General features: G+C 38.9%; 2 protein-coding genes and 1 pseudogene across 2 annotated transcripts; 1 reads left to right on the forward strand and 2 right to left on the reverse strand.

Moving 5' to 3' along the window:
• The first annotated feature begins 1,880 nt into the window (after positions 1 to 1,880).
• LOC131778279 (uncharacterized) lies at positions 1,881 to 10,466 on the forward strand. The gene is made up of 8 exons (XM_066162835.1): positions 1,881 to 2,237; positions 5,779 to 5,846; positions 6,372 to 6,404; positions 6,559 to 6,591; positions 6,687 to 6,719; positions 6,884 to 7,015; positions 8,744 to 9,091; positions 10,392 to 10,466. Exons 1-8 carry the CDS (start codon positions 1,955 to 1,957, stop codon positions 10,464 to 10,466), a joined length of 1,005 nt encoding a protein of 334 aa, XP_066018932.1. The 5' UTR covers positions 1,881 to 1,954.
• Positions 4,341 to 5,278, reverse strand: LOC136278971 (uncharacterized; annotated as a pseudogene).
• A 4,254-nt stretch (positions 10,467 to 14,720) lies between the features above and the next one.
• On the reverse strand, positions 14,721 to 15,492 carry LOC131773323 (uncharacterized). The gene is made up of 2 exons (XM_066162836.1): positions 14,875 to 15,492; positions 14,721 to 14,750 (listed from the first exon to the last, which is right to left on the reverse strand). Exons 1-2 carry the CDS (start codon positions 15,490 to 15,492, stop codon positions 14,721 to 14,723), a joined length of 648 nt encoding a protein of 215 aa, XP_066018933.1.
• Between the last annotated feature and the right edge of the window lie 7,747 nt (positions 15,493 to 23,239).

Raw genomic sequence — 23,239 nt, forward strand, 5'->3', positions numbered from 1 at the left:
TGCGTTGAAATGTTATCGTGGAAGAAAAAGTAAGAGTTCAATTATGTTTTTCTCCTCTTCTACGATGCTATTATCAGGTTTTTCATTGTCACTGTCGTTATAATTACCACCGTTATCCTGATCATCATGACTATCATTGTTATTGTTTCAATGTGAATCATTGCAGTTATCCGGACCTCCCGGACATCCAGGATATAATGGTACTCAGGGCCCTGCAGGACCATTTGAACTATCCGGTGTTCAGGGCCCTCGTGGGCCATCTGGGTTCAATGGTATCCAGGGCCCACTTGGACTCGGGGCTAGTTCCTGTGTTTTTAAGACTTTATCCAGCACCGGTATGGCAGCAAACTCAATCGCCCAACAAGAAATTACAGCGACGGAACCAGATGTAATTTGAGTTGAGGATTGTGAAAGTTGTTTGATTCTGACAAAAAAATGTACTATTGAAAATTGCTTTACGACATATTAGCACTTGAGACAATATTTACCTGTCAAAGGAGTTGTCTAAATGTCGTAAGGCCTCACTTAAAGTCATAAAGTTGAGTTATTACTTTCTAGCCATAGGCCGCATCGACTGGAGAATCAAAGCTAATTTCCTATCTTTTAAGTTTTAAATCTCCATCACCATTAAAACAAAAAGAAAATAAAACCTTTAACAACTTATTTCGAAATTCAGTACGAACTCTTTGGAAAAGTTCATTTTGCCGCCAAATGTAAGATAAAGTATTTTTTTTTGTGGACAATTTCATACCTTTAAGTGTATCTACGGCTATTTCTTTAATCCCACACGGAACAATGATTTCCTTGGCCTGAAATAGAACAAAAAAGCGTTAAAAATATCAGTTTTTTTTTTCTCGCCCTAAAAGTGACAACAAAAATCGATTTTACACGAACGACCAGCCCGCTGAGGGAACCAGTAGTCCAGCGTACATTTAAAGGCCAGTGTTAGCAAATACTTGGATTTTTCTTTTCTTAGGTTCCCAGACTTGTAGGCTGTATTTGTGATATCCGATTTTGACATGGAAAACTCACAATAAGTATTCCCCAGGTAGTAGGCGTCGGCTTTCGTCACGTCGTGTGTGCACCCATTGAAGAGATAAGAATAGTTTTATTCATCTACATTTCGAACTCTTGACGTGCTTTATCATTATCATCAGTATCATGATTATTGTCTTTTTTTTTCCGCCAGGATAAAATCTTTATTGGCGTAAGCTGTGATACAAACGACGCGAAAGTTGCTAAATTATTAAGCACCATCTCAGCTGGAAAGAGAACCTACAATTGCTCTTGCGATGGTACTATAACAATTGGAGAAGCAACGATGTATTGCTACGTGCAATACTGGGAACGTCAGTTATAAGAGGAAAAACGGAAAGCCATTTAATGAACAGGACTCAGGAAGAAGATAATACAATGATGATTCAGAAACGAGACGAAGAAAAGTTTAGTGGTTTAACGTAAATAATATTTTTCAAATATGCCCAGTAAACTGGGTTTTCTTTCAGAGGGCATTTCAGCTGAGTGTTGTAAAACCAACATCAAAGCAAAGTAACAGTAAAACAGGTTATCGATTTATTTATCAGAAACACTCACTTTCGCGTCCGCCCCTTTTACCCTTGCGAGGCTTATGGGTACACGGATACCCAGGAACCCCAGGACAAAGTCCCCCCTTCCCCGCCCGGCTACGCCCTTGTAATAACATACATGTATCATCTAATCGTGATTAATTTCTTGCGTGAAACCGATTTCCAACGTCTTAACAAATATTTCCTGTCATTATCCTATTTAAGACAGCTCACGAATCAGTCAATCTTAGCTCTCTCATCGGGTAAGTGATGATCACATGATCATATCGCATCGCATTTCAGCATCTGTATGGTCTGCCTAAGCACGTTTCGTCCCAAGAAGAGTCTAAAGTTGATCTGTTTCACAAACGGCACAATCATACCATCCAATGATGGATACTAAGATCGAGGTCGGGCAGGAGAACATTTATTTCGAAATGGAATCTAAACAGAAAGCTAACACCGAAACCTATGACGATGTAGTTTCCAGAAAGGACACTTCAGAGGCAAAACCAAACATGGAAACACAGCCGTATAAAGATTCTGATACAGTGAAGCATAACCCATTATTCTTTATCGTATCTGCCATCGCTGTTGCTTCGCTCTTAACAGCCCTTGCCACTTTGGTTTTAGCTGTGGCAATCATTACGGCACGGAGCGAAGTTTCTACAGGTAAGGCTACCATTGCTCCTCCCTTTTGTAAGTATTAAACACTTGCAAGTCTTGATCCATTCGAATATTAAAAGTGATTGAAAAAGTGCACTAATTAAACGACACGATGAAGCAAAAAATAATTCACTTCGGTCCTTACCATCTTTTGTCTAAAGAGGAAATTAGAGGAACTTCCGTTTCGATATGATTTGAGTATTGTCATTATTAAGATTCCACGAAACTGGGTCAACAAAAGCCATCGTCTTTTTAAGTAAAAAAGTCCAATTTATTGACAGACCACTCTCGCATAAAAAATTTCCACTCCCAAAAAAAAAAAATTCTTGAAGAACTGCGTACAGAGTTTCGCATATTTGACCTTTATTTACCAGAGCTTTCTCCGCACTTATGATTTGTATAGGATTTCTAAGAAAATTGTTTATAGAAGGGGAAATCCGTCCTTCATAATACTTATCTGTAATCATGGACAACAAAGGCATTCCTATTGTGTCTGTATGATTTGATATTTAAGTAAGGCTAGTTGTAACAACAGAGCGTTGAACTACACATTCAATGGCTTGCAGGATGTTGTCACGGTCGCTTAGGATAAGAGGAAAAATATCGAATTTAACCAGCGAATAATCTATCTTTGACATACAGCGTGCGTTCTTCATAAAGGTATCTTAATGATGTGAGCCTCTTAACACCAAGTTAGCGTCATGTAGTATGCAAAGGCTGGAGACATTTTAAATGACGCAAACGCTCCGAGTCATTGAATTGAAAACTTTAACCAGTTTTCATCTATTTTTAATACATAACATTGTTAGTCAAGGCACGAAAAGTAAACTATATGTGCAATAATATCTGACAAAAGATGAGGATTTCGAGAAGGTCAAATTTGATGCACGTAGTTGAAGGGGAAATCGATTTCTGAGCAAATTTTTTATAGAGGGGGGAAATCCGTCCATGATAATACTTACCCGTAATCATAAAAAAGGGCATTCCTATTGTGTCTGCATGATTTGATATTCAGATAAGGCTAAGTTGTGACAACTGAGCGTTGAATAACACATTCAGTGACTTATAGGATGTTGTCACGGTTGCTAAGGATGAAAGGAAAAATATCGAATTTAGCTAGCGAGTAATCTATCTTTGACATATATAGTGCGTTCTTCATAAGGGTATCCTAATGATGTGAGCCTCTCAACACCAAGTTAGCGTCATGTAGTATGCAAAGGCTGGAGGCATTGTAAATGATGCAAACGCTCCGAGTCATCGAATCGAGAACTTTGACCATTTTTCATCTTTTTCCAATATCTAAAATTGTTAGTCGAGGCACGAAAAGTAAACCATATGCGTAATAATATCTGACAAAAGATGAGGTTATAAAAAATAGTGAAAAGCATAAATGTTCATGTCTTCAATGGGGCTTGTGGTATTAAACACGTGAATTCATTTATTAACATGAAAATCAATCCCCCCTTTATAAACTTTGAAATTGAAATTTTGATTGACATACACACCAAGAAAATTCAAAGTTTCATGTAGATAATTAAAAATGGTTGTAGGACCGAGTGAAGTCCAATTCGGTGTGTAGTCAAAAGAGTGATTGCCAATCACTCATAACATAACTGACAGAATAGGACGACACAAAGTTCTGTTGCCAATTAATTATAACCATTACAATTTAGGGGAAAAAATGAACCAAAAAAACATAACTATTCAAAACGTGATCGTTAAAATCTTCGACAAAAGCGAAATGCAACGTTTAAAATCGGCTTTTAAAACAAAGATGAAAAAATAAAAATTAAAAAAATAATAATAATAAAGACTAAAACCACTCAAGCAAAACGATTACTTAGCAACAACCAATCATTACACCGTTCAAGTCTCAATCAATTAAATAATCAACCAAGCGTTACAGCCAAGGAATGAAAAATACACACAATTTGAAACTCGCGCCGTAGTTAGTTTCGAAAATACAATCGGCATACATCAACTGTAGCTATCTCAAGAAACAAAAGAAAGCCTTACAACTTTTTTTACGGATTAGCTGGGATGTTTTCCTTCATATTTATATCTTCTGGGCCTGGACAAGAGGAAGAAATAATTGCCGGCGATCGACCTTTATACTATCACTGATAAAGTCAATGTTGCGACATACCCACTTGCTATACGAGACAATTACCTTCGTTCGCTCTCCGTTGTTTGGTCCTAATCATCCAGCGAGGACTCTCTGGCATGTCCAGTAACTTGGATAATTTTATGAAGTGGTTGGCCCGCTTCTTTTAATTTTGCAACGGCCGTTTTTCTTGTGAAATGGTTTGTTATTTTCTTGGCACGCTCCTATTGTAAACAACTTGCAACTGACTTCATTATTTGGCCAATTCAATGCTCACCCATTCGAGATTTGGCCAACTAACACTTGTGGAGGGGCTAGAAATAATTTCAAGGTACAAAGGGCCGGAATTTCTAATTGGTCGGGGTCGACGTGCAAGCCACTCTTCGCAAAGCCGCACGAGATCCTATTCACCACCGTCGGTAGACCACATTTGCTGAGGAGAACTTCGGGTGTTTTTTCTCAATCCGCCTTGCCTGGTTTTGGTTGGATTTTCCTCAAACTGAACAACTTTGCTACCAGCTGCCATTTGCAAAGTGGAAAAATCTTCAACTTAAGCGTTTTAATAGTCCTAGCGGCCTCTGAAACCCAAATGCTCTGCCAGATTCTTAAAGTAACGTTTGTAAAGGCAACACCATTGTGACTTTCAAATTTTCCTTCACTCCAAAATAATTCTTCGTCTACTCGAGTGTACGGCTGAGCTCTGTTGGGCAATTTTCCTTTGCCTTGGCATCTCTGACATTTTGCCTTGGAATTTAGAGTCTCTTTAGACTTCTTGAACTCTCGCTCGCTGATGATGGATGCCGAATAATTTTTTCTGCGGAGATTAACCTGTCGAGGGATGCCTGCACACTGCGAAGCGAGTAGGCTTCGTATTCTGTTCCATTTTTTCCCGGACTTCAGCATAGAATTTTGTCAGAATCTTATCCAAAATTCGTGGGGTGAAGCGTTACTAACAAACTATTGTCAAATTCGAAGGAACCTAGAATGCTTCAAGCCATAATCATTCTTTTCCAGGTGCAGATCGAAATTTTCTTTTTCTTCTGAATTTCGACATTATTTCTCGTAAATGTAGTGCTGTCATTATGGGCATACAATGTACCTTCTTCCTTACGAATGATGCACTAACTTGGAAAGATCGTTTACATATAACAAGCAGGAAAAAAGGCCTTTCGCTTATCAAATTTTTGAGAGTTGAACAAATAATTCTCTTGATAGTGATTGTTTGTAATAGTTCAAGAATAAGTTGATCGTATTTCTCCCTTTTTGTATTAAAAAGGTGTTTGGGGAACGGTGTCAACATTTGCTCATCAATGTATGCAACTTTAACGTGTTAATTGCTTTATCTTTTATCTCTTTATCCATCTGTTCATCTTTTCATTTGAAATCCTTCATTATTTTTTGTTTACATTTTCTATGCTTTTCTTATTGTTTCCCCTTTTCTAGAAACGTCAGAACTTCAAAAAAATGTGCAAGAGTTGAAAAGGAACCTCTCTGCTTTAAGAGACTGCTCGGTAGGAGTAATTCTTAATCATTAGCAGTGATTTGTTAACAAAAGTGCACTAACGTGAAATACATGATTACTTGTATGTACACAAGACTGAGGGCCTCAATAGGACTTTCAACTTGCTGATTATTAGTACATATGGTATAGAAATATAGATTTTAAACAGAGCTGGTAATACTTCCCAGGAGTGCAGGCTAGAGGCATCATTTTTGTATTAACAACAGTACACTTCTTCTGCTTTAACTTTTTCAACAGGGTGATGTAAATGTTATGTGCCTGGGGGAGCCTGATAAACATTACTATAGCTCTTGGGTGTCTTGGGTGTCTCCTCTTGGGTGTCTTTGTTCTAGTGTTCTCCTAATTTTTTGAACCAACTTTGGAAGCATAGTAGGTATGAACCTTATCATGCAAATTGCACATCTCTATAGCCATCATCATCATTAGATCATCATGAATAAGAAATCGCAAGAAAGCATTATTGTACAAAGAAACTCAATCAGGAATATTGATTGACATTTTTTTATTGTTATAGGTTTCAGGGGATGTAAAAGAACTGAAGAAAAACGTAAGTTTGCCATTCATTCACCTCTAATAATCATAATGATCATCTTAATAATAACAATAATGATAATGATTGTAAGTCATCACTAAGAATAAACCATTCATTAGAAAAATGATATGATGTTAAGCAGTTTCTTTTCTTTTCATCCTTGCGTTAGGTCTCAGCAGAGTTGGAGGAGCTAGCAATAAGGGCAAGTTTAAATTCATCCATTTCCAGTTCTATCTAAATTAGGAAAAAATTTCTATTAGTCCACTGAGTTTAACACAAGTTCTTGCTTTATGACAGATGAAAAAAGACATGGAAAAAATGAAAAATGAGGTAAGTTACCAACATTAAGAATGTATCGTTATCTGAATCTCTCACTGTTACAGTTCCTATCATCCTTTTTTCAGAAGCAAAATGTGGACTGCTCTACTTATTTTACCAACTTTGGTAGGTCCACTAATTCTCTAACGCAATAATTTTGTCTGTTTATTTTTTAGGGCAAAAATACAGAGCTAGAGGATATCTGTCTCACAGTACAGGATGTTGCCCAAGTTTTGATTGGTCTAAATACAAGTGTAAATGAGAGGTTTCTTCATTTTGCACAAAGCATCATGCAACTGGATCAAAAGGTACTTATACCTGCATGTATTTTTGTGTGTCATTTCATACCAAATTTCAAATCAACCAATCAGAGACCTGATCTGAGATATCTTGCAATGCCAAGTCACTGCCCTAAGCTGCACAATATCATGGTCTCTTTCACTTCAAGTTAAGCTACTTAATGGTCATCACAAAGTGTGTGGTACACATATACCTCTAAGCCTAATGCAAAAACATAGACTGTTTTCCATCATGAGTTAAAGAGGATTTTCGAAGATTATAAAACATATAGCCCATCACCGTTTGCAAGAGTTGGTGTTGAACATTCAAATTCAAGCAAGACTACTCCAGCAAATTTTAAATTTGTTTTCAAAATGACCCGTTTACATTTATTCAATGCTTGTGGAATGGCAGGGGATACTTTTTTGTATCTAATTTCAAGCTTTTAACATACTACTTAGCTTATTGTTCAAAAAGTTCTTCAAATCAACCGTATGTACTGGCTTAAAGAGCCTGTTTGAGGGGCCGAAGAGCACAAAAACATATGATTGAGTCAAAAATAAGAACAATCAAGTGTGATTAACTTCTAAAAGTTTTAAAAATATCTTGACTATTGACTTAAGGTATAGATATATCAGTGATAAGGGGTGGTGTGGTGTAAGCCTATAGACAGATTGATTGATCTGTGGTGACCATTCCACCATCAGTCCAAACTATAAAGAGATAAAACTCCATAGTTTGCAAATCCAACACTGAGCAAATAAGCATGGTAAAGGCCTTCAATGTAAATTAAAAAAAAACAAAAACAAACTGAGCATTTCTCACAACCAACTTGAGTCGATGTTGTTTTCCTTCTTTACGACTTTTCATATAAGAGCCTCCCACTTTGGCAGGGCCGCTGTCACTGCCACTGTCACTGCCACTGCCACTGCCACTGCCACTGTCACTGCCACTGCCACTGTCACTGCCACTGTTACTCTCATGGCCATTGTCACTGTCACTGTTATTGTCACTATCACTGTCATTTTCACTATCACTGTCCTTATCACTTTTAATTTTATTGTCATTTACACTGTCACTGCCACTGTCAATTTCACTGTCACTGTTACTTTCACTTTCACTGTTAATGCCACTGCCACCTTCACTGCTACTGTCATTGTCACTATCACTGTCACTGTCACATTAACTGTCAGTGCAACTATCACTGCCACTGTCACTGTTACTATCACTATCACCGTCAATGTTACTGTCATTGCCACTGTCAATTTCACTGTCACTGTTACTGCCACTGCCTCTTTCACTGCTACTGTCATTGTCACTGTCACTGTCACTGTCACATTAACTGTCAGTGCCACTATCACTGCCACTGTCACTGTTACTATCACTGTCAATGTTACTGTTACTGCCACTATCACTGTCACTTTCACTTTCACTGTCACAGTAACTGCCACTGTCACTGTCACTTTCCCTTTCACTTTTATTGTATTGCCAGTCACGCACTGTCATCGTCATTATCACTATCACTGTCGTTATCACTGTCTCTTTCCCTTTCACTTTTACCGTCACTGTCACTCACTTTCATTGTCACAGTCAATGTCACTGTCACTTTGTCACTTTCCCTGTCACTGTCATTCTCACTGTAACTGTGCTAATTGTCATTATCACTACAATTGTAATCATTTTCATTATTATCGTCATTGCAGTGGTTACTGTGAATATCATTGTTGTTGTTGTTGTTTTTTTTTTTAATTGCATAGGTGAAAAATACTACTGGCAGCACGAGCATCAGAGGACCTTTTGGAGTCAATGGTACTAATGGTGACACTGGACCTGCCGGACCTCCAGGATATAATGGTACAAAGGGTGACATTGGACTTGCCGGACCTGCTGGACCTCCCGGACCTCCAGGATTTAATGGCACTCAGGGCCCTGCAGGACGATCTGGACTACCTGGTGTTCAGGGTCTTCGTGGACCATCTGGGTTCAATGGTACCCAGGGTCCACCCGGACCTGGGACCAGTTCCTGTGTTTTTAAGACTTTATCCAGCACTGGTATGGCAGCAAATTCGATCGCCCAACAAGAAATTGTAGCGACGGAACAAAATGTAAGTTGAGTTGAAGATTGTGAAAGTTTTTTGATTCTGACGGAAAAAAAACTTCTATTGAAAATTACTTTACGACATATTAAGGGCCCATTTCCAACCTTGATGCAACGCGGTCGCTTTTGTTTAAATAGCACCTCTGATTGGTCAGTTATTTTTACCTTGACACGTCTCAAAATACCTTCCGCGTTTTCTCCGATGAATTTGAAGAGCTTATCAAAAAAATTCCCTTACCAGAAAGTTACCAGAAATTTTTTTTTGAGGTTTAATTTTTTTACGAATAAAGGTTAAAATTTGACGATTTGTACGCTTAACGGTTAGATTTTTTTGTGGCCGTTTCATGGTTATCGGTTAACCCCATTGAAACCCTCTTGAAGTATATGACGTCTTAGATCAGTGGTAAGTAACTGACAATAAAAAGGTTCCTACCGTAATTTTTTGCAATCGTATGCAGCTGACACTATAGATATTTCACAAGTTATTTTCTATTTATTAGAATCTGAGGCGTTGGGAACATTTTTCAAATGGGAGGGGTGGGGGGTTTTTGGTGGTGTCAAATTTGAATTTAAGGGCATACTGGCCAGAATGTTTTACTATCGTGAATTGTGGGATAGGGGGCAAAATCTCCCGATGAACCCCTTGCATGCCCCCTCTAAGTATCAAGAGGGTCGTAAAAGAGTGTTGGCATGGCTTTTACGGCTAACGGTTAATATCTTTCCATTGTTGCCATTAGAAATGTTTTTTACCGTTAACTCTTTTACGAGCTAAGGTTAAAATTTGTCAAGTTTTACGCCTAAAGGCTCACAAAAATCTTATTAAGACCCTCTATCAAACACTGTTGCTGCCAATTTGTGATTAGGAAAAATGAAAACTGTGATCAAAAGTATTTAACGAAGTCACTGAGAATAGGAACTGATCAATTATCAAATACGATCAAGTAAAGGATCAAAATGGTATGTTTTTTTCCCTAAAGCGATTAACTATGTACGAGACGTGAACTAATGATTCTCATTTCACAAGATGTTAATACCAATAAGAAATATATCTCCAATCTTGCAGAAGATCATGTAGTGAGAGTTAAACTGCCCAGTTTTCATGCGACTTTCGAAAATTCAAAACGGAAATCGAATACTAAGCTAGGGAGAATTAATGAGAGGGAGATATGGAGAGCGAGTTAGCATTTGCTTAGAGGATTTGAGCGATCCAACTCAAGTGAATGAATTCCGGTTTTGTACGTCACACTTTAATGACCAATGATGGAATTGAACATGTAAAAATAACATATTTCATTCCTTTTTAACAGGAAACGTCAAGCTTCTGTGTCCATCCGTTTCGAAAATTAGAATTTCATTACAAGATCCCTACCAGTAAAACTTAAGCTTCTTTCTTTAAACGGTAAGCTATCTGTGCGCGATAATCAACTTTTCATGAACTGATTTGGAAAACCGATCAGCAGTTTACTCCGCAGTGAATCTAATTCGGTATTGCACGTCACACTTTTATAGCTTCGAATCGACCATATGTGGTTCACCACACCACACCTTTTAACGTGTACAACTCTCGTAACTTAACACCGAGTCACACAACGCGTGACGCTTTCATGAACGTATCGTTTGCCTAATCTATGTATACTATACTATGTATGCAATAACATTGAATTTAAGAGAGTTTAAGTTCCTCTGAGAAAACTAAAACATCTCTCTTCGTGGGCGCGCAGCGTCATGAATCTTCTCATGCGATACTCTGGCGCTTAAACAGACAAAAAAAAGATTTGTGCTTGTATGCCCGTCTATCGCGTCCTAGTTGGGTCGAGATTTTTAAGAGTTAGTGTTCATATGATAAACTGCTTATTAACTGAGTTTGGTTGGGTCGGATGGGAAAATATTTGGCACTCTTTTGTCACTCATGATGTAATTGAACATGAAAAATGAAAAGTGTTATTCTATTTTTAATGGAGAACGTCAAGCTTATAAGTGTTGACTCTTTGAAAATTTTGATTTACATAACAAGATTGATCACAGTAAAACCTTGGTTTCTTTCTTTAAACGGTAACTTATCTTTGCGTGACAATCGACTCATTGTCGTCGTGAACAATTCATTTTCTAGCGGGTGTGATTTGTATTGACTGTATTTCGATTTAGCACGTCACTCTTTTCTGACTAGTGATGGATTTTAGCGTCCAAAAATGATACATCTTACTCTGTTTAACCGGAAAGTCAGGCTTCAGTGTTCCTCCATTTTGGAAAGATTGGATTTCCTTGACGAGATCGATGAGATCGAGAGTACAACTAAAGCTTCTGTCTTTAAACAGTAAGCTATCTGTGCGTGAAAATTGACTCATTGTACTCGTGAACTTTTCATTTTCTTGCGGTTGCGATTCATGAATTAATCGTTTCTTTTTCTTGAGATGTGAGCTTGGGCCACCTCTGTTGACATCAGTAAAGGACATTCTGCATTATGAATATGTTTTAATATAGGATTGATTTTAGTTTTTGAGCACATAATTGTGGACACCATCAGTTTCTCAAATTAAACAATCTTGCTAATGATTTTGAAATATATTGTAGGAAACCATTACGGTTTGAAGAAAGCAATTTTACGGTGAAGATATGAAGCATCCGTTCAACGCAAAAGTAGGCTCATACTATGTATGCAATAACAGTGAATTTAAGAACGTTTCAGTTTCTCTAAGAAAATCAAAACATCTCTCTTCGTGGGCGCGCAGCGTCATAACTTATCTTCTTATGGGAGACATTAGCGCTTAAACAGACAAAAAAAACGAATTACGGCGTTAAGAACTGAAATATGTACCGTAGAACCCACCTTTAGTATCTAAAAATTTAAGTGAATGTTGTTGAAGTCCTAAATGTAATAACTTTCCTAAATGTAATAAAGTCCTAAATGTAATTAAGTCCTAAATGTAATAACATTTAGTCCTAAATGTAATAAGCCTCCAATGCAATCGTTTAACTCCTTCAGTGCATTGTTGTTATGGCCGACATCCACAATGAGATGTAAAAGTGACAGCTGTTGCACCAAAAAACCGCTGACCAGTATACATGTCACATTACGGGCTCGCTGATATAAATCAGCGTCTTTCTACTTGCTAGACATAAGAAATATCAGCAGTCGAAGTATGGTCCTTAAAGTGGTCTATTGATCGAGTTAAAGAAAATCATTTCCAGCCCAAAGTGGGCTAGTGCTTGGCTGGAAGCTCAATAAGATGGAATCGATTGGTACGTAATCATTAAGACTTTTTTTGACAAGAAATTGACTACAATTGATGATGAACTAGCATGCTATTGTTGATGTTATCGTTCGTGTTAAAGTCTTTAGTAGTGATGCAACATTTTAGAGCAGTTTGAATGATTTCGCTGTGTCACATGTTAATCCAAAAGAAAATTATTATTATCAGTTGTGTTACTGAAATTTTGCACATCAATGTTATTTAGTGTCAATTGATTTTAATGAAGCATTTGGGTTCATTTTTAAGACTGACTATCCTGATTTATTCAATTTTGAACCTGGGATATTACATTTCTAGATAGGATAGATAGATAGATAGATAGATAGACTGTTTATTCACAAATACATCGCAGTCATTAGACTGAATTGCGTATTTCACAGAGAAATATATAAATAGGCAAATGTTAAAACTAATCACAAACATATGTACATGATATAAAAATATAAGTATCTAATGGGATTAAAATATGTATAGTCACTAGCTAAGTACTACGCGTTGTTTGTTGCTAGGCATCTTTGGACATTGCATACACAAAGGACTGTCTAAAGCGGTCTGTGCGCGAGCGTGGTAGATTATATGTTCTCTGTTGTCGCAGGCAGTAGCTTTGTTCATTTCTTGGAGGCAGGAAGTTGTGTAGTTTATGCCCCGTGTTGTTGGCGATTGAATCAAAGAGTCGTTTGCATAGATCATGGCGTCTCTCTTTTAGCGTTGGCAGGCCTAGTCTGTCCAAGCAGTCCTGATATGACATATCTGGGAGAATTATGGAAAGAACTCTTTTCTGTATTCTCTCTATATCCTCACTGAGGTAAGCGGGAAGCGCGTGATGGAAGAGGGGAGCGCAATATTCTAGAACAAATCTGATTGTTGTACAGTAGAAATCAACAATGTCATTACAAGGTACACGAGCCCTTTTCAGGAGAACAATGAAATATATCCGCTTGTTTGCCTTCTTAATGCAATCTACGACGTGATTGTTCCATTTGAGATCACTAGATATAGTAACACCTAGGATTTTGGCGCAATCGATGACGGGAAGGGCTTCGCTATCTACTACAAGTGGAGAAAAGTTATGAGGATTTTCTTTAAAGTCAATAATTAACTCTTTGCACTTGTCAGCGTTGAGTTGCATCAGCTGGGATTGGGACCAGGTGTCCACCGCAGTAACAACGCGTTGTACGTCACTCAGGGAGCCACGGGGTATGGTTTGAGAGATGGTAGTATCATCTACGTACTTCCACGTTGGGGCGTCAACTTTGAGATCGTTTATCATGAGCAGAAAGAGCCATGGTCCGAGTTTGGTTCCCTGTGGGACCCCGGCCGGGACTGGGCCCCACTCAGAGAAACAGTCTGCCGACAGTTTTACCCGTTGTTGCCGGTTTATCAGGAAGTCGGTCACCCAAGCTTTGATGCTGCGTGGCATGTCAAGACCATTGATCTTTGCAACGAGGATCGTATGATCAATGAGATCAAATGCCTTTCGATAGTCAAATAGCACGACCCTGACGGCTGCCCCTGTCCCATCAGTAGCCTGTGACCAGTGGTGAAACATCGAGATCAGAGCGAATGAGGTGGAGGATTCGGGGATGCCGCCATACTGATCATAGTCGATCTTCTTGAGTACTGCGGGACCAACATGAGTGGCTACAACGAAGTCTTCCGCGAGTTTCGAGATGGTGGGGGTCAGGGAAATGGGCCGTAGATGCTTACTTAGGTCTTCAACAGGCTTCTGTTTGGGTAGCGGTACAACGTCAGCTAGCTTCCACGGCGAGGGCAGCTTTTCTTTATAGCTGGAGTTGAGTATAGCCGTAACGGGTTCAACAAGGACCTCTGCATACTCTCGCAGGAGCCAATTAGGAACACAGTCAGGTCCGGCTGCTTTACGCGGGTTTAATTGCTTCAAAGCAGCCAAGACCGCGGACTTGGATACAGACAACACATAGGGTTCATCCTCGTGGGCTGCGATTGGCAATGATGGCTGAAAGTTTTCCATTGGAGCAAGAAAGGCTGAGTTAATTTTGTTGGCTATTTCAAGTTCGTTCAAATCGCCATCCAAATGTAAGCTGGAAAGAAAAGACTCTGATCTGGAGCAGGGGACCATTCCTGCGACCCGTTTGACAGCGTTCCACCGCTGAGAGGGCTTGGTGGACTTGAGATGGTCAACTTTGCTAGCAAAGTACTTGCCGCGAGGAGATTTCCGCTCGCGGTTGACGATGTTGCGGTAGCGGCTGAAGGCGTCCTTATCTCCCTCGTTGAACGCTTGCTGGCGCAGCTTGATAAGGTTTTTAAACTCTGCGGTGATCCATGGCGCATCATTAACGTGTGTCTTGAAGTGCTTAACCGGCATGATGTGATCCATACCAATCTGAATTATGTCAACGAACATGCTTAACCTAGCCTCGCAGTCATCTCCATTAACTGGAGACCAGTCAATCGACGAGAGATAGCGTCCGAGTTCCAACTTTCTACTTGGTCGTGTGTCTCGCCTTGCCGTGGTTCTCATACTGCAATCGTTGCCCTTGGGTCTCGCTTTGGGTCTCACTTTGGGTCTCACTAAGACAACATTGTGGTCAGACACGCCAAAGGGGGGAAAGGTTTGCACAGCGTTTGAGTCGTAGAGCTGTGGAAGGTTAGTAAGCACTAAGTCCAAGATTTGGTCACCCCTTGTGGGCTTATCTACTAGTTGCTTCAGCTTGAATTGGGTGGTCAAACGGCGAGTATTTAGGCGGTTGAAATCGCCGCACAACACGAAACCGCAACCGGGGTACTCTCCTTCCAAAGAAGTGAGGGACGCAGACAGATAGTTCACAAGTGCTGCATCTCTGATGCTGTTGTTGAAGTGTGGATGGTATATGACACCTGCGACGATACAGGGAACTCCGCGTGGAAGTCGGCTGGGTCGTAGCCACGCCCACAGTGCCTCGATGTCAGGATCCGACAGTTTTTCTAGGTGCTTGAATTTGATAGAATTCTCGATGTAGAGGCCAACACCGCCGTGATGGTCTGTGGTGCGGTCACGATGGATAAATGAGTAGCCTGGGATCTGCAGCAGTGAGTCACAGATTGTCTCTCTTAACCACGTCTCGGTAAAGAACCCTAAATTAGGTTTTAGATCCAGGACAACAGAACGAACCTCGTCAATCTTGGGTGCTAGTGACATGGTGTTAGCGAGAAGTGCACTAAGGCCAAACACTGAGTTTTCTTTCCCCTGATTCGATGGAATTGTAGGGGCAAAACGTGAAAGGTTTCGCCCGCACACGCCCGGGGGGCGCAAGGCCGGTCCCGCAGGCGATTTCGAGGCTTGATCACCGGAATGGAACCTTTGTTTATTCCAACACGCTGTAAAGTGTCAATCTGAATATTTAATGTGGAAGACGGAGCAGTATGTAAATTACTCTCGCCATTGAGGTTTACCTTTTCGCCAGGGAAGTCGGCTAGAAAACTGCCATAGCTGGACAAGGGCTGTCCCATGGAAGATTCCAGCACCGTACCGGGTCTCGGTAGGACTTGTCTCCTCCTGTTACCACTACGAAGGCCACGACGCGTAGGCTTAACTCTAGATAGACCAAGGGAGGTCAAGCGTTGCCATAAGTCTGGTGCAAGACGGTTGTTAGTTTGGATTGAGGAGGATAAAGACCTTAGGAAGGAGCTCGTATAGATGGCTGCCATACTGGAGAACACTTCTCATCCAACAGGGTTATTTTGCGTAGAAATAATGAGTAAAATCCAAGATTTTCCGGAGATCAGTATTAACACGTGCGGGCGCTCGTGACACCTTCCTCTCTAACAATTTCTAGCCCTCTATGGCTTTACTCCACCTCAGTAATTAGTTCATGTACCATATGACTAAATGGAAACTGTTGAGCTTTCTCCTTCATCATCTATTTATCTATTCATTTTCTCCCCTCAAGGTGGGGAGAAGAGATGACGACAAAAAATGGAATATAAACTTGAGATCAAATATATGTTTTCGCAATAATTCGGTTCGAGAACTGATGAACCTGTCATAAAGGGCTAAAGGGAAAAAAATGAATGGTTCATTAGACCATCAACTGACCATCTTGTGTTGAATATTGTAGCTCAATAGTTCAATTTCACTCTTGCGTGGAAAAAAGGCAACATGTCGAGACCTTTGATCGTGAAATGGGATAACATATGATTGGTCAGTAGACATCTTGCTCTGTAAATCACTTTATTATAAAGCTAGCAGCGCACGCGGGCAAGATGAAGTGAATCCTGTATTCTGATTGGCTACCTGAGCGGGCATGATGGGCCCACCCTCGCCCGCTCGGGATTCCCCGTATTGATACCACGCAAAAAAAACTTACAAAGTTCGTAACTTTTGGACAATGTTGGCATAAACATAGAAAAAATAAACGACCTTCTTGGGTTTATTGTGCTGCAAGCACAGTTGGCTTTTACTATCGGCTCTCGAAATAAACAGACCATTCTTGATTCTTATCAAAGCGAAATATTTTGCTATACAATTACAATACTTTATTCAAGAGAAGGAAAATAAAAATTGTAAAAGTATCTCTCGAAAGGGGATATTCTAGAGGTTAACCCTATATAAAAGATTCCCCGAATAAAAAGATCAAAACATTATATACAGATAATTAAAAACTGTTTACCATCATCTCAATCAATATTCATGTAAATCTTTAGTCTGTTACGAAATAAAGTCAATGATCCTGCGTGTACAATATCTTTAGGCAAATTATTCCACATATTAACGATCCGTACAAAAAAAGAAAATTTGTAGCAATTTACGATAGCTATTTTTACGTAGAGCTTATAATCGTGATTGGCTCTAGTTCGATTACATTTAGTAAGTTAAAAAAAGTCCGAAAAATGAAGACTATCTATTTCCAGAACTATCTTGTAGCACTGGATCAATGAATCAATGAATCAATGAATCCTTTAATGATGAAGCCGGGAGAATATAAACTCTTTTTACCAAGCTTGTATGGTCAAGATTTCTGGGTATTAGTCTCGTTCTTTTTCTTCTTTTTTATGGACGGAGACTTCGTCTCCGTCCAATAAAAACGCAAAAAAAAAAAGAACTCGGCCAACATCCAGCTATTTTGACCTCACGCTTGGTCAATAACGTATATGAATATATATTATGCAGACCCATACAATTCTGGTAAGGGAAGACAGTACAAAAAATGCACTTCCGAGCCCGGAATTTGTCTAACGTATAAGTCGGTGGACTTCCTTTTCCTTGTAATTCGGTTCATGAAATGTTAACTTCAGCACTGATGACAGAAGTATATCATCAAAATCTATTACACTTAAGAGTCTGAGCCAATGATATAAGAGAGCTATTGGTCAGCGCTCTCATCGCTTTTGCGTCCGTCAATTTGCTGCCAAAAGCACATCAGTATCAGTATAAGGTTTTGTAGCCAGGGCTTTTAAATCTACGTCTTTAGCAAATAAAAAGACGCTGATTAATATCAGTGAGCCCGCAATATGTCATGAATACTGGTCAGAGGATTCTTTGATGCAACAGCTGTCACTTTCACATCTCAACGTTAGCGCAGTTAAACGATTGCATAGGAGCCTTATTACATTTAGGACCGAACGTTATTACATTTAAGGCTTTATTACATTTAGGACCAAATGTTATTACATTTAGGACTTTATTACATTTAGGACAGTTATTACATTTAGGACTTCTACAAATGGTGTCTCGACCATGAAACGCTTGTGTACGGGTAGAAAACGGAAATTCAAGTCGAATCTACCATGATCTCTTAATCGATCGTTAAACCCCCCTAAAACAAAGTCAAGTTAATTGCTAGTGCAGATCATAGCTAATGGAAAACCACGTAATGGAGCACTACGGAATTCCAATGATATCAGCGTGGGACAGTCTACACCGTAAATAGAGGTCTGAATTTAGTTTTATGATCATCAACTTCTCAAATTGAACGATGCTCAATAACCTTAGTTAATGAGGATAAATAATACGGTATAAAGCCACAGAGATTTGAAAGAGTCACCGTAGAACCAATTTATTTCACTGTGGTGAGGATTCAATCGCGCCATCAACCGCTCTAACGAAGGGCTAACCCTCGAAACGTGACATATTGCCAACATAAGCATCAAGAGAACAGTTACTGGGTTTTGCCATAAGAGCCTTACCTCTCTACAGTTACTAAATAACCAAAGCTGATAAAAACCGAGCCACTGAGAAAGATTTTAATCGCACTTACCAAGATCTTGACAACGTGGCTGATGCTTTTAAAGTGATCAAACAACCAAAATAATGAATTACTTTTCCCAACCTTCCGAACTTCTGCTGTCACAGTGTTTTAGGTATCCAGATCACGTGTGTTTAGGGTTATTCCCTTCCCCCCTCTAGGCTTATCGAAATAAAAAGGAAAAGTTCTAAATTGCATAATTTTTGTGTGCCTGTTAGCCTGTCCATCTCGTCTCATTTAGGTTGAAATTTTCAATAGTTAGTAGTCATGATAAACTGCTTATGACCGAATTTGGTGGGGTCAGTGGGTAAAATATTTGGGTAGTGATTTAGGTAAGTGTCAAGGGTAATATTTTCTTTTCTTCTATAATGCTATGATTCCACAAAATTTCATGCACCTGTAAACAGTCAATAGTCTTTCCCCTTGGCAGGAAGTTGGAAAAGTGACACCATAGCTTCTTTGAAATACAACTTTCCTGTTAAAGTCTAAGCAATATGAAATGATGTCTGGTTAGCAAACTGTTTTTCCTTTGACCATTTCCAGTAAAGTAGAACTTCATAATTTTGCAATGTGAGTATGACTTGGTTCAGTATTGTCACTTCGAAGAGACCTTTTCTAATACAGTTATAGAACTTATGCAGTATTTTAATAAATTTGTTCAAGCCAAGTATTGTTTTTTCATAAAATAGATTTGGACAAGAAAAATGATAATAAAGAGAAGGTGTGAAAGAAGTGGAATGGCGAAGTTAAGTAAACAGTAACCTAACAACAACTGACATTACAATAAACTAGGCTAACATTTGTTTTAGATGCCATTTTCCACAGTATTCAGAAAATCTTTAATTTACCATGCTCATGCGAAAAGAAATTAAATTTTAGAAACAGTATGGGGCCCAAGAAATATTTTTCAATCTGTAACAAATAGGGATTTTTTCATGGAAAGTGTGCACTAGTGAGATTTATTGCATCAAACAAAAATTAACATGTGAGCCTAGTGAACTAGAGAATTTTTTTGATCAACGCGACAAGTGGATAAAAATTGTTCAAGCATTTTCCATGGTATGATGCTTCCATTTCATACATACTAAGTTTTTTTCTAACCGTCCAACAAAGATTGGAAGCTAACAGCTGTGAAAATACATTGTTTGTTTCATTAGAGCCACAAATGATACTACTAAACAGTGTAAATCCCTATTTGTATTAAAATAAATTCCATTTCTTAACAATTCTCAAATAGAAGATTAAATAATTTTTCAAAGATTTAAAGGTGAGAAGGAAAAAAAAAGGTGATACTATATGATTATTTTTGACTGTTGACAAAGAAATTAAAATTTAATATAGATCAAATAAAAAACCCTTTGAAGGTCCATTGCAACAGTTTCCAGTTCATACACATATACAAAGACTGTTTTATTTCCAATCCAACAAAAGCTGCCATAAGCAGGCATTGAAAGATAAAAATCTATGATAATACAAATAGGGATTTTAGGGCAAAAGGGTAATTTATTTAGATCTTGTGAGTATAGTTGTCAGTTGGGTAACATCTCCTTGCAAGTGCATTGCCTTACCTCAACTTTTAATTTCTTTTTTTTCTTTTCTATCAAAGAAATAAGAAATGTTTCAACTTAGGAGGGAGAGGCCACTCCTACACGGTGGATGTGGTGACCATGCCCACCACGTCAACCTTATTAAAAATATAAAATATGAATCAAAATGAAATCAACTGTCTCTCATTCATTTTATAAATGTAAATTTGCAGCAGATAAATTCAGCCATAACTGCAAATGATAATCTCTTACCAAGCCTGAGGGCCATACAAGAGAACATTTTCCTGAGTTCCTTACAAAAACAGCGGATGGCCAATATTCCTCAGTAGAATTTGAGCAAGAAAAGTTAGCAAGTGATTCATTACATTGCAATTGGACTAAACTTTTTAGTTTTAAATTTGGTGCCTTTCAAAACAAAAATACATGGATGATGATCGTTTCACAGGAAACGGTCTGCATGGAAAAGTGCAGAACAGGTAAGAACCAGATCAGTGCTGGTAATTACCTCCATACTACCGTAGTTATTCGGTTATGAGGCGCACTCGGCTATAAGACGCACCCCCAATTCGGCAACTTCATTATTGCGTGTTTTCAAACTGAAAATATCGCTAAAATAATTGGTTATAAGGCGCATCGTTGTTTGGGGAGTAAAGATCGGTCAAGTTTATTGTAAATTCTTTCATAAACTTACAAAAAAGCGAAAAAGTCGCGTATTGATTTTAGTTTACCGTTAATTAACAAAAGCAGAATTGAAATTAGAAGATCCTCGCAGCTAAGAACACTACTGAAACTAGTAGTTGTAAGTAGGACCTGAAAAAAATTTCAGGCCCGTACGGGATTTGAACCCATGACCTCTGCGATACCGGTGCAGCGCTCTACCAATTGAGCTAACAAGCCAACTGGGAGCTGGTCATTGAATTGGGTACAAATAAACATCCGAGTGAATGAAGATTTAGATATATGAAAATTCACATATTTGCACTGCGGTGAAAAGATGAAATTAGAAGATCCTCGCAGCTAAGAACACTACTACCACTACTTTTTTCAGGTCCTACTTACAACTACTAGTTTCAGTAGTGTTCTTAGCTGCGAGGATCTTCTAATTTCATCTTTCCACCGCAGTGCAAATATGTGAATTTTTATATATCTAAATCTTCATTCACTCGGATGTTTATTTGTACCCAATTCATTGACCAGCTCCCAGTTGGCTTGTTAGCTCAATTGGTAGAGCGCTGCACCGGTATCGCAGAGGTCATGGGTTCAAATCCCGTACGGGCCTGAAATTTTTTTCAGGTCCTACTTACAACTACTAGTTTCAGTAGTGTTCTTAGCAGCGAGGATCTTCTAATTTCATCTTTCCACCGCAGTGCAAATATGTGAATTTTCATATATCTAAAAGCAGAATTGTCGCACACGCGACCACGCGCACAAACAAAAGCCTTGATTAAACAAGAGCAAAATGTCACACACATTTACAAAAGCCGAAAAATGTCACACATTTAGTCACATGAGATAAACAAAAGGCAAAAAAAAGTCACACATTTAAATACAACCTATCGGTACATATTAATTTTTAGCCTTTCCTCTCGGGAAACATGGTTTTAAAGTATAAAAACAATTCGATCAACAAAATCAGTAGTCGCAAATTTACTTCACCTGGTGAACATCACTTTGCGAAGTCTACTTTCAGCACAATCATGCCAAACACTCGCCGTCATTCTAATGATCTCAACTTCAAGTTGAAAATCGTAATTGAAGCTGAAGCTGTTAACAACAATCGAGAGATCGCGAGGGAATACGGAATTTTCGAATTAATGGTTTCGAATCAATGGTTCGGCGATCTGAAGATGACAGCCAAGCACGCTTCCATGGACCGTTACCGACCAAAAGATCCCGAACTTCATCAACTGTAGGCCGACTGGTTCAGTGATCAAAGGAGCCAAGGTAAGCAAATGCCTATTTATCTAATACATGAAAGTTCACACGGCAACCAGGTGGACAATCAGACATAGTTTGATGCTACTCTGGTTTGCAGATTTAATGAATGTAACCGAGGAAGATACAATTCATAGACCCAACGTTTCGACACTCCTGTCTAGTGCCTTCATCAGGGGTGATCTAGAAGCTGTAACTAGAGGTCCTTTTATATGATCACTAATTAGCGGCCTTTTTTTTTTTTCTCTGACGAGGTGTAAAAATGCGTCAGGAAGCAAACCGCCATCGTCACGATCTAAACCTCCTCCCAAAAACATTCGTATTATCTGCTGACAAGGGTAATTGTGTTGTGGTTATGGACAAACAGCAATATCACGACAAAGCTTTGTCTCTGCTTAATGACAAGAGTACATATGCTGTCTTAAAGTCTGATCCTACCAGAAAAACTCAAGGAAAGTTAAACAAAATGTCGCTTGGTAAATTTAGTGACTCTACGTACAAAATATTATACAGTAGTGACGGCTTTTGTCCACGTTTTTATGGCTTACCTAAAATTCATAAACCGGGAATTCCTTTGAGACCAATTGTCCCTTTTGTTAATTCTCCGACTTATGCAATTTCTGGTTATCTTGCGAGAATTTTGTCGCCTGTTGTTGGGAATACTGAATACACTGTCAAAAATTCCTGCCAATTTGCGGATTTCAACCACAACGTTAAAGTTGCTCAAAAACCTTCTAAAAGACTTCAGTTAATATGCATTGGCGATACACATGTTTTGAACTAAAAACATACTTTAGTACCCACTGGAGCGTATAGTGTTTTGTATTTCTACTAGAACGTTAAGGACGTAACTGCCCAAAACCAGTTACAAATAGTAACGCTCTTGATGAAAGGGAACCAGCGACTTTTTTTTGCTGTTATTACAGGGTGTTACGAATTAACTTATTCTACAACAGATGAACTCTATATTCCAAGACAGGATTACTTCCATATTTCGCTGCTTCGCGCATGGTCCATAGCACAAGAGGCAAGTGACCAGTTAAAAATTGAAGTATTGACATGCCCGCATGACACTCCCGCCATCCGCAAGCGATTTTAAATTTCTGTCTCCAAAGATCAGTTCTGGCCAGGATATACTTAAATTAACAAATAGAGAAGCCTTGACTGTGCTCTGTTCTGTTATAAAGCAGTTAGGAAGCGGCTAGAGCACGAAAGAAGT

Source organism: Pocillopora verrucosa, chromosome 2 (genome assembly GCF_036669915.1).
Source record: "Pocillopora verrucosa isolate sample1 chromosome 2, ASM3666991v2, whole genome shotgun sequence".
NCBI lineage: Eukaryota > Metazoa > Cnidaria > Anthozoa > Scleractinia > Pocilloporidae > Pocillopora > Pocillopora verrucosa.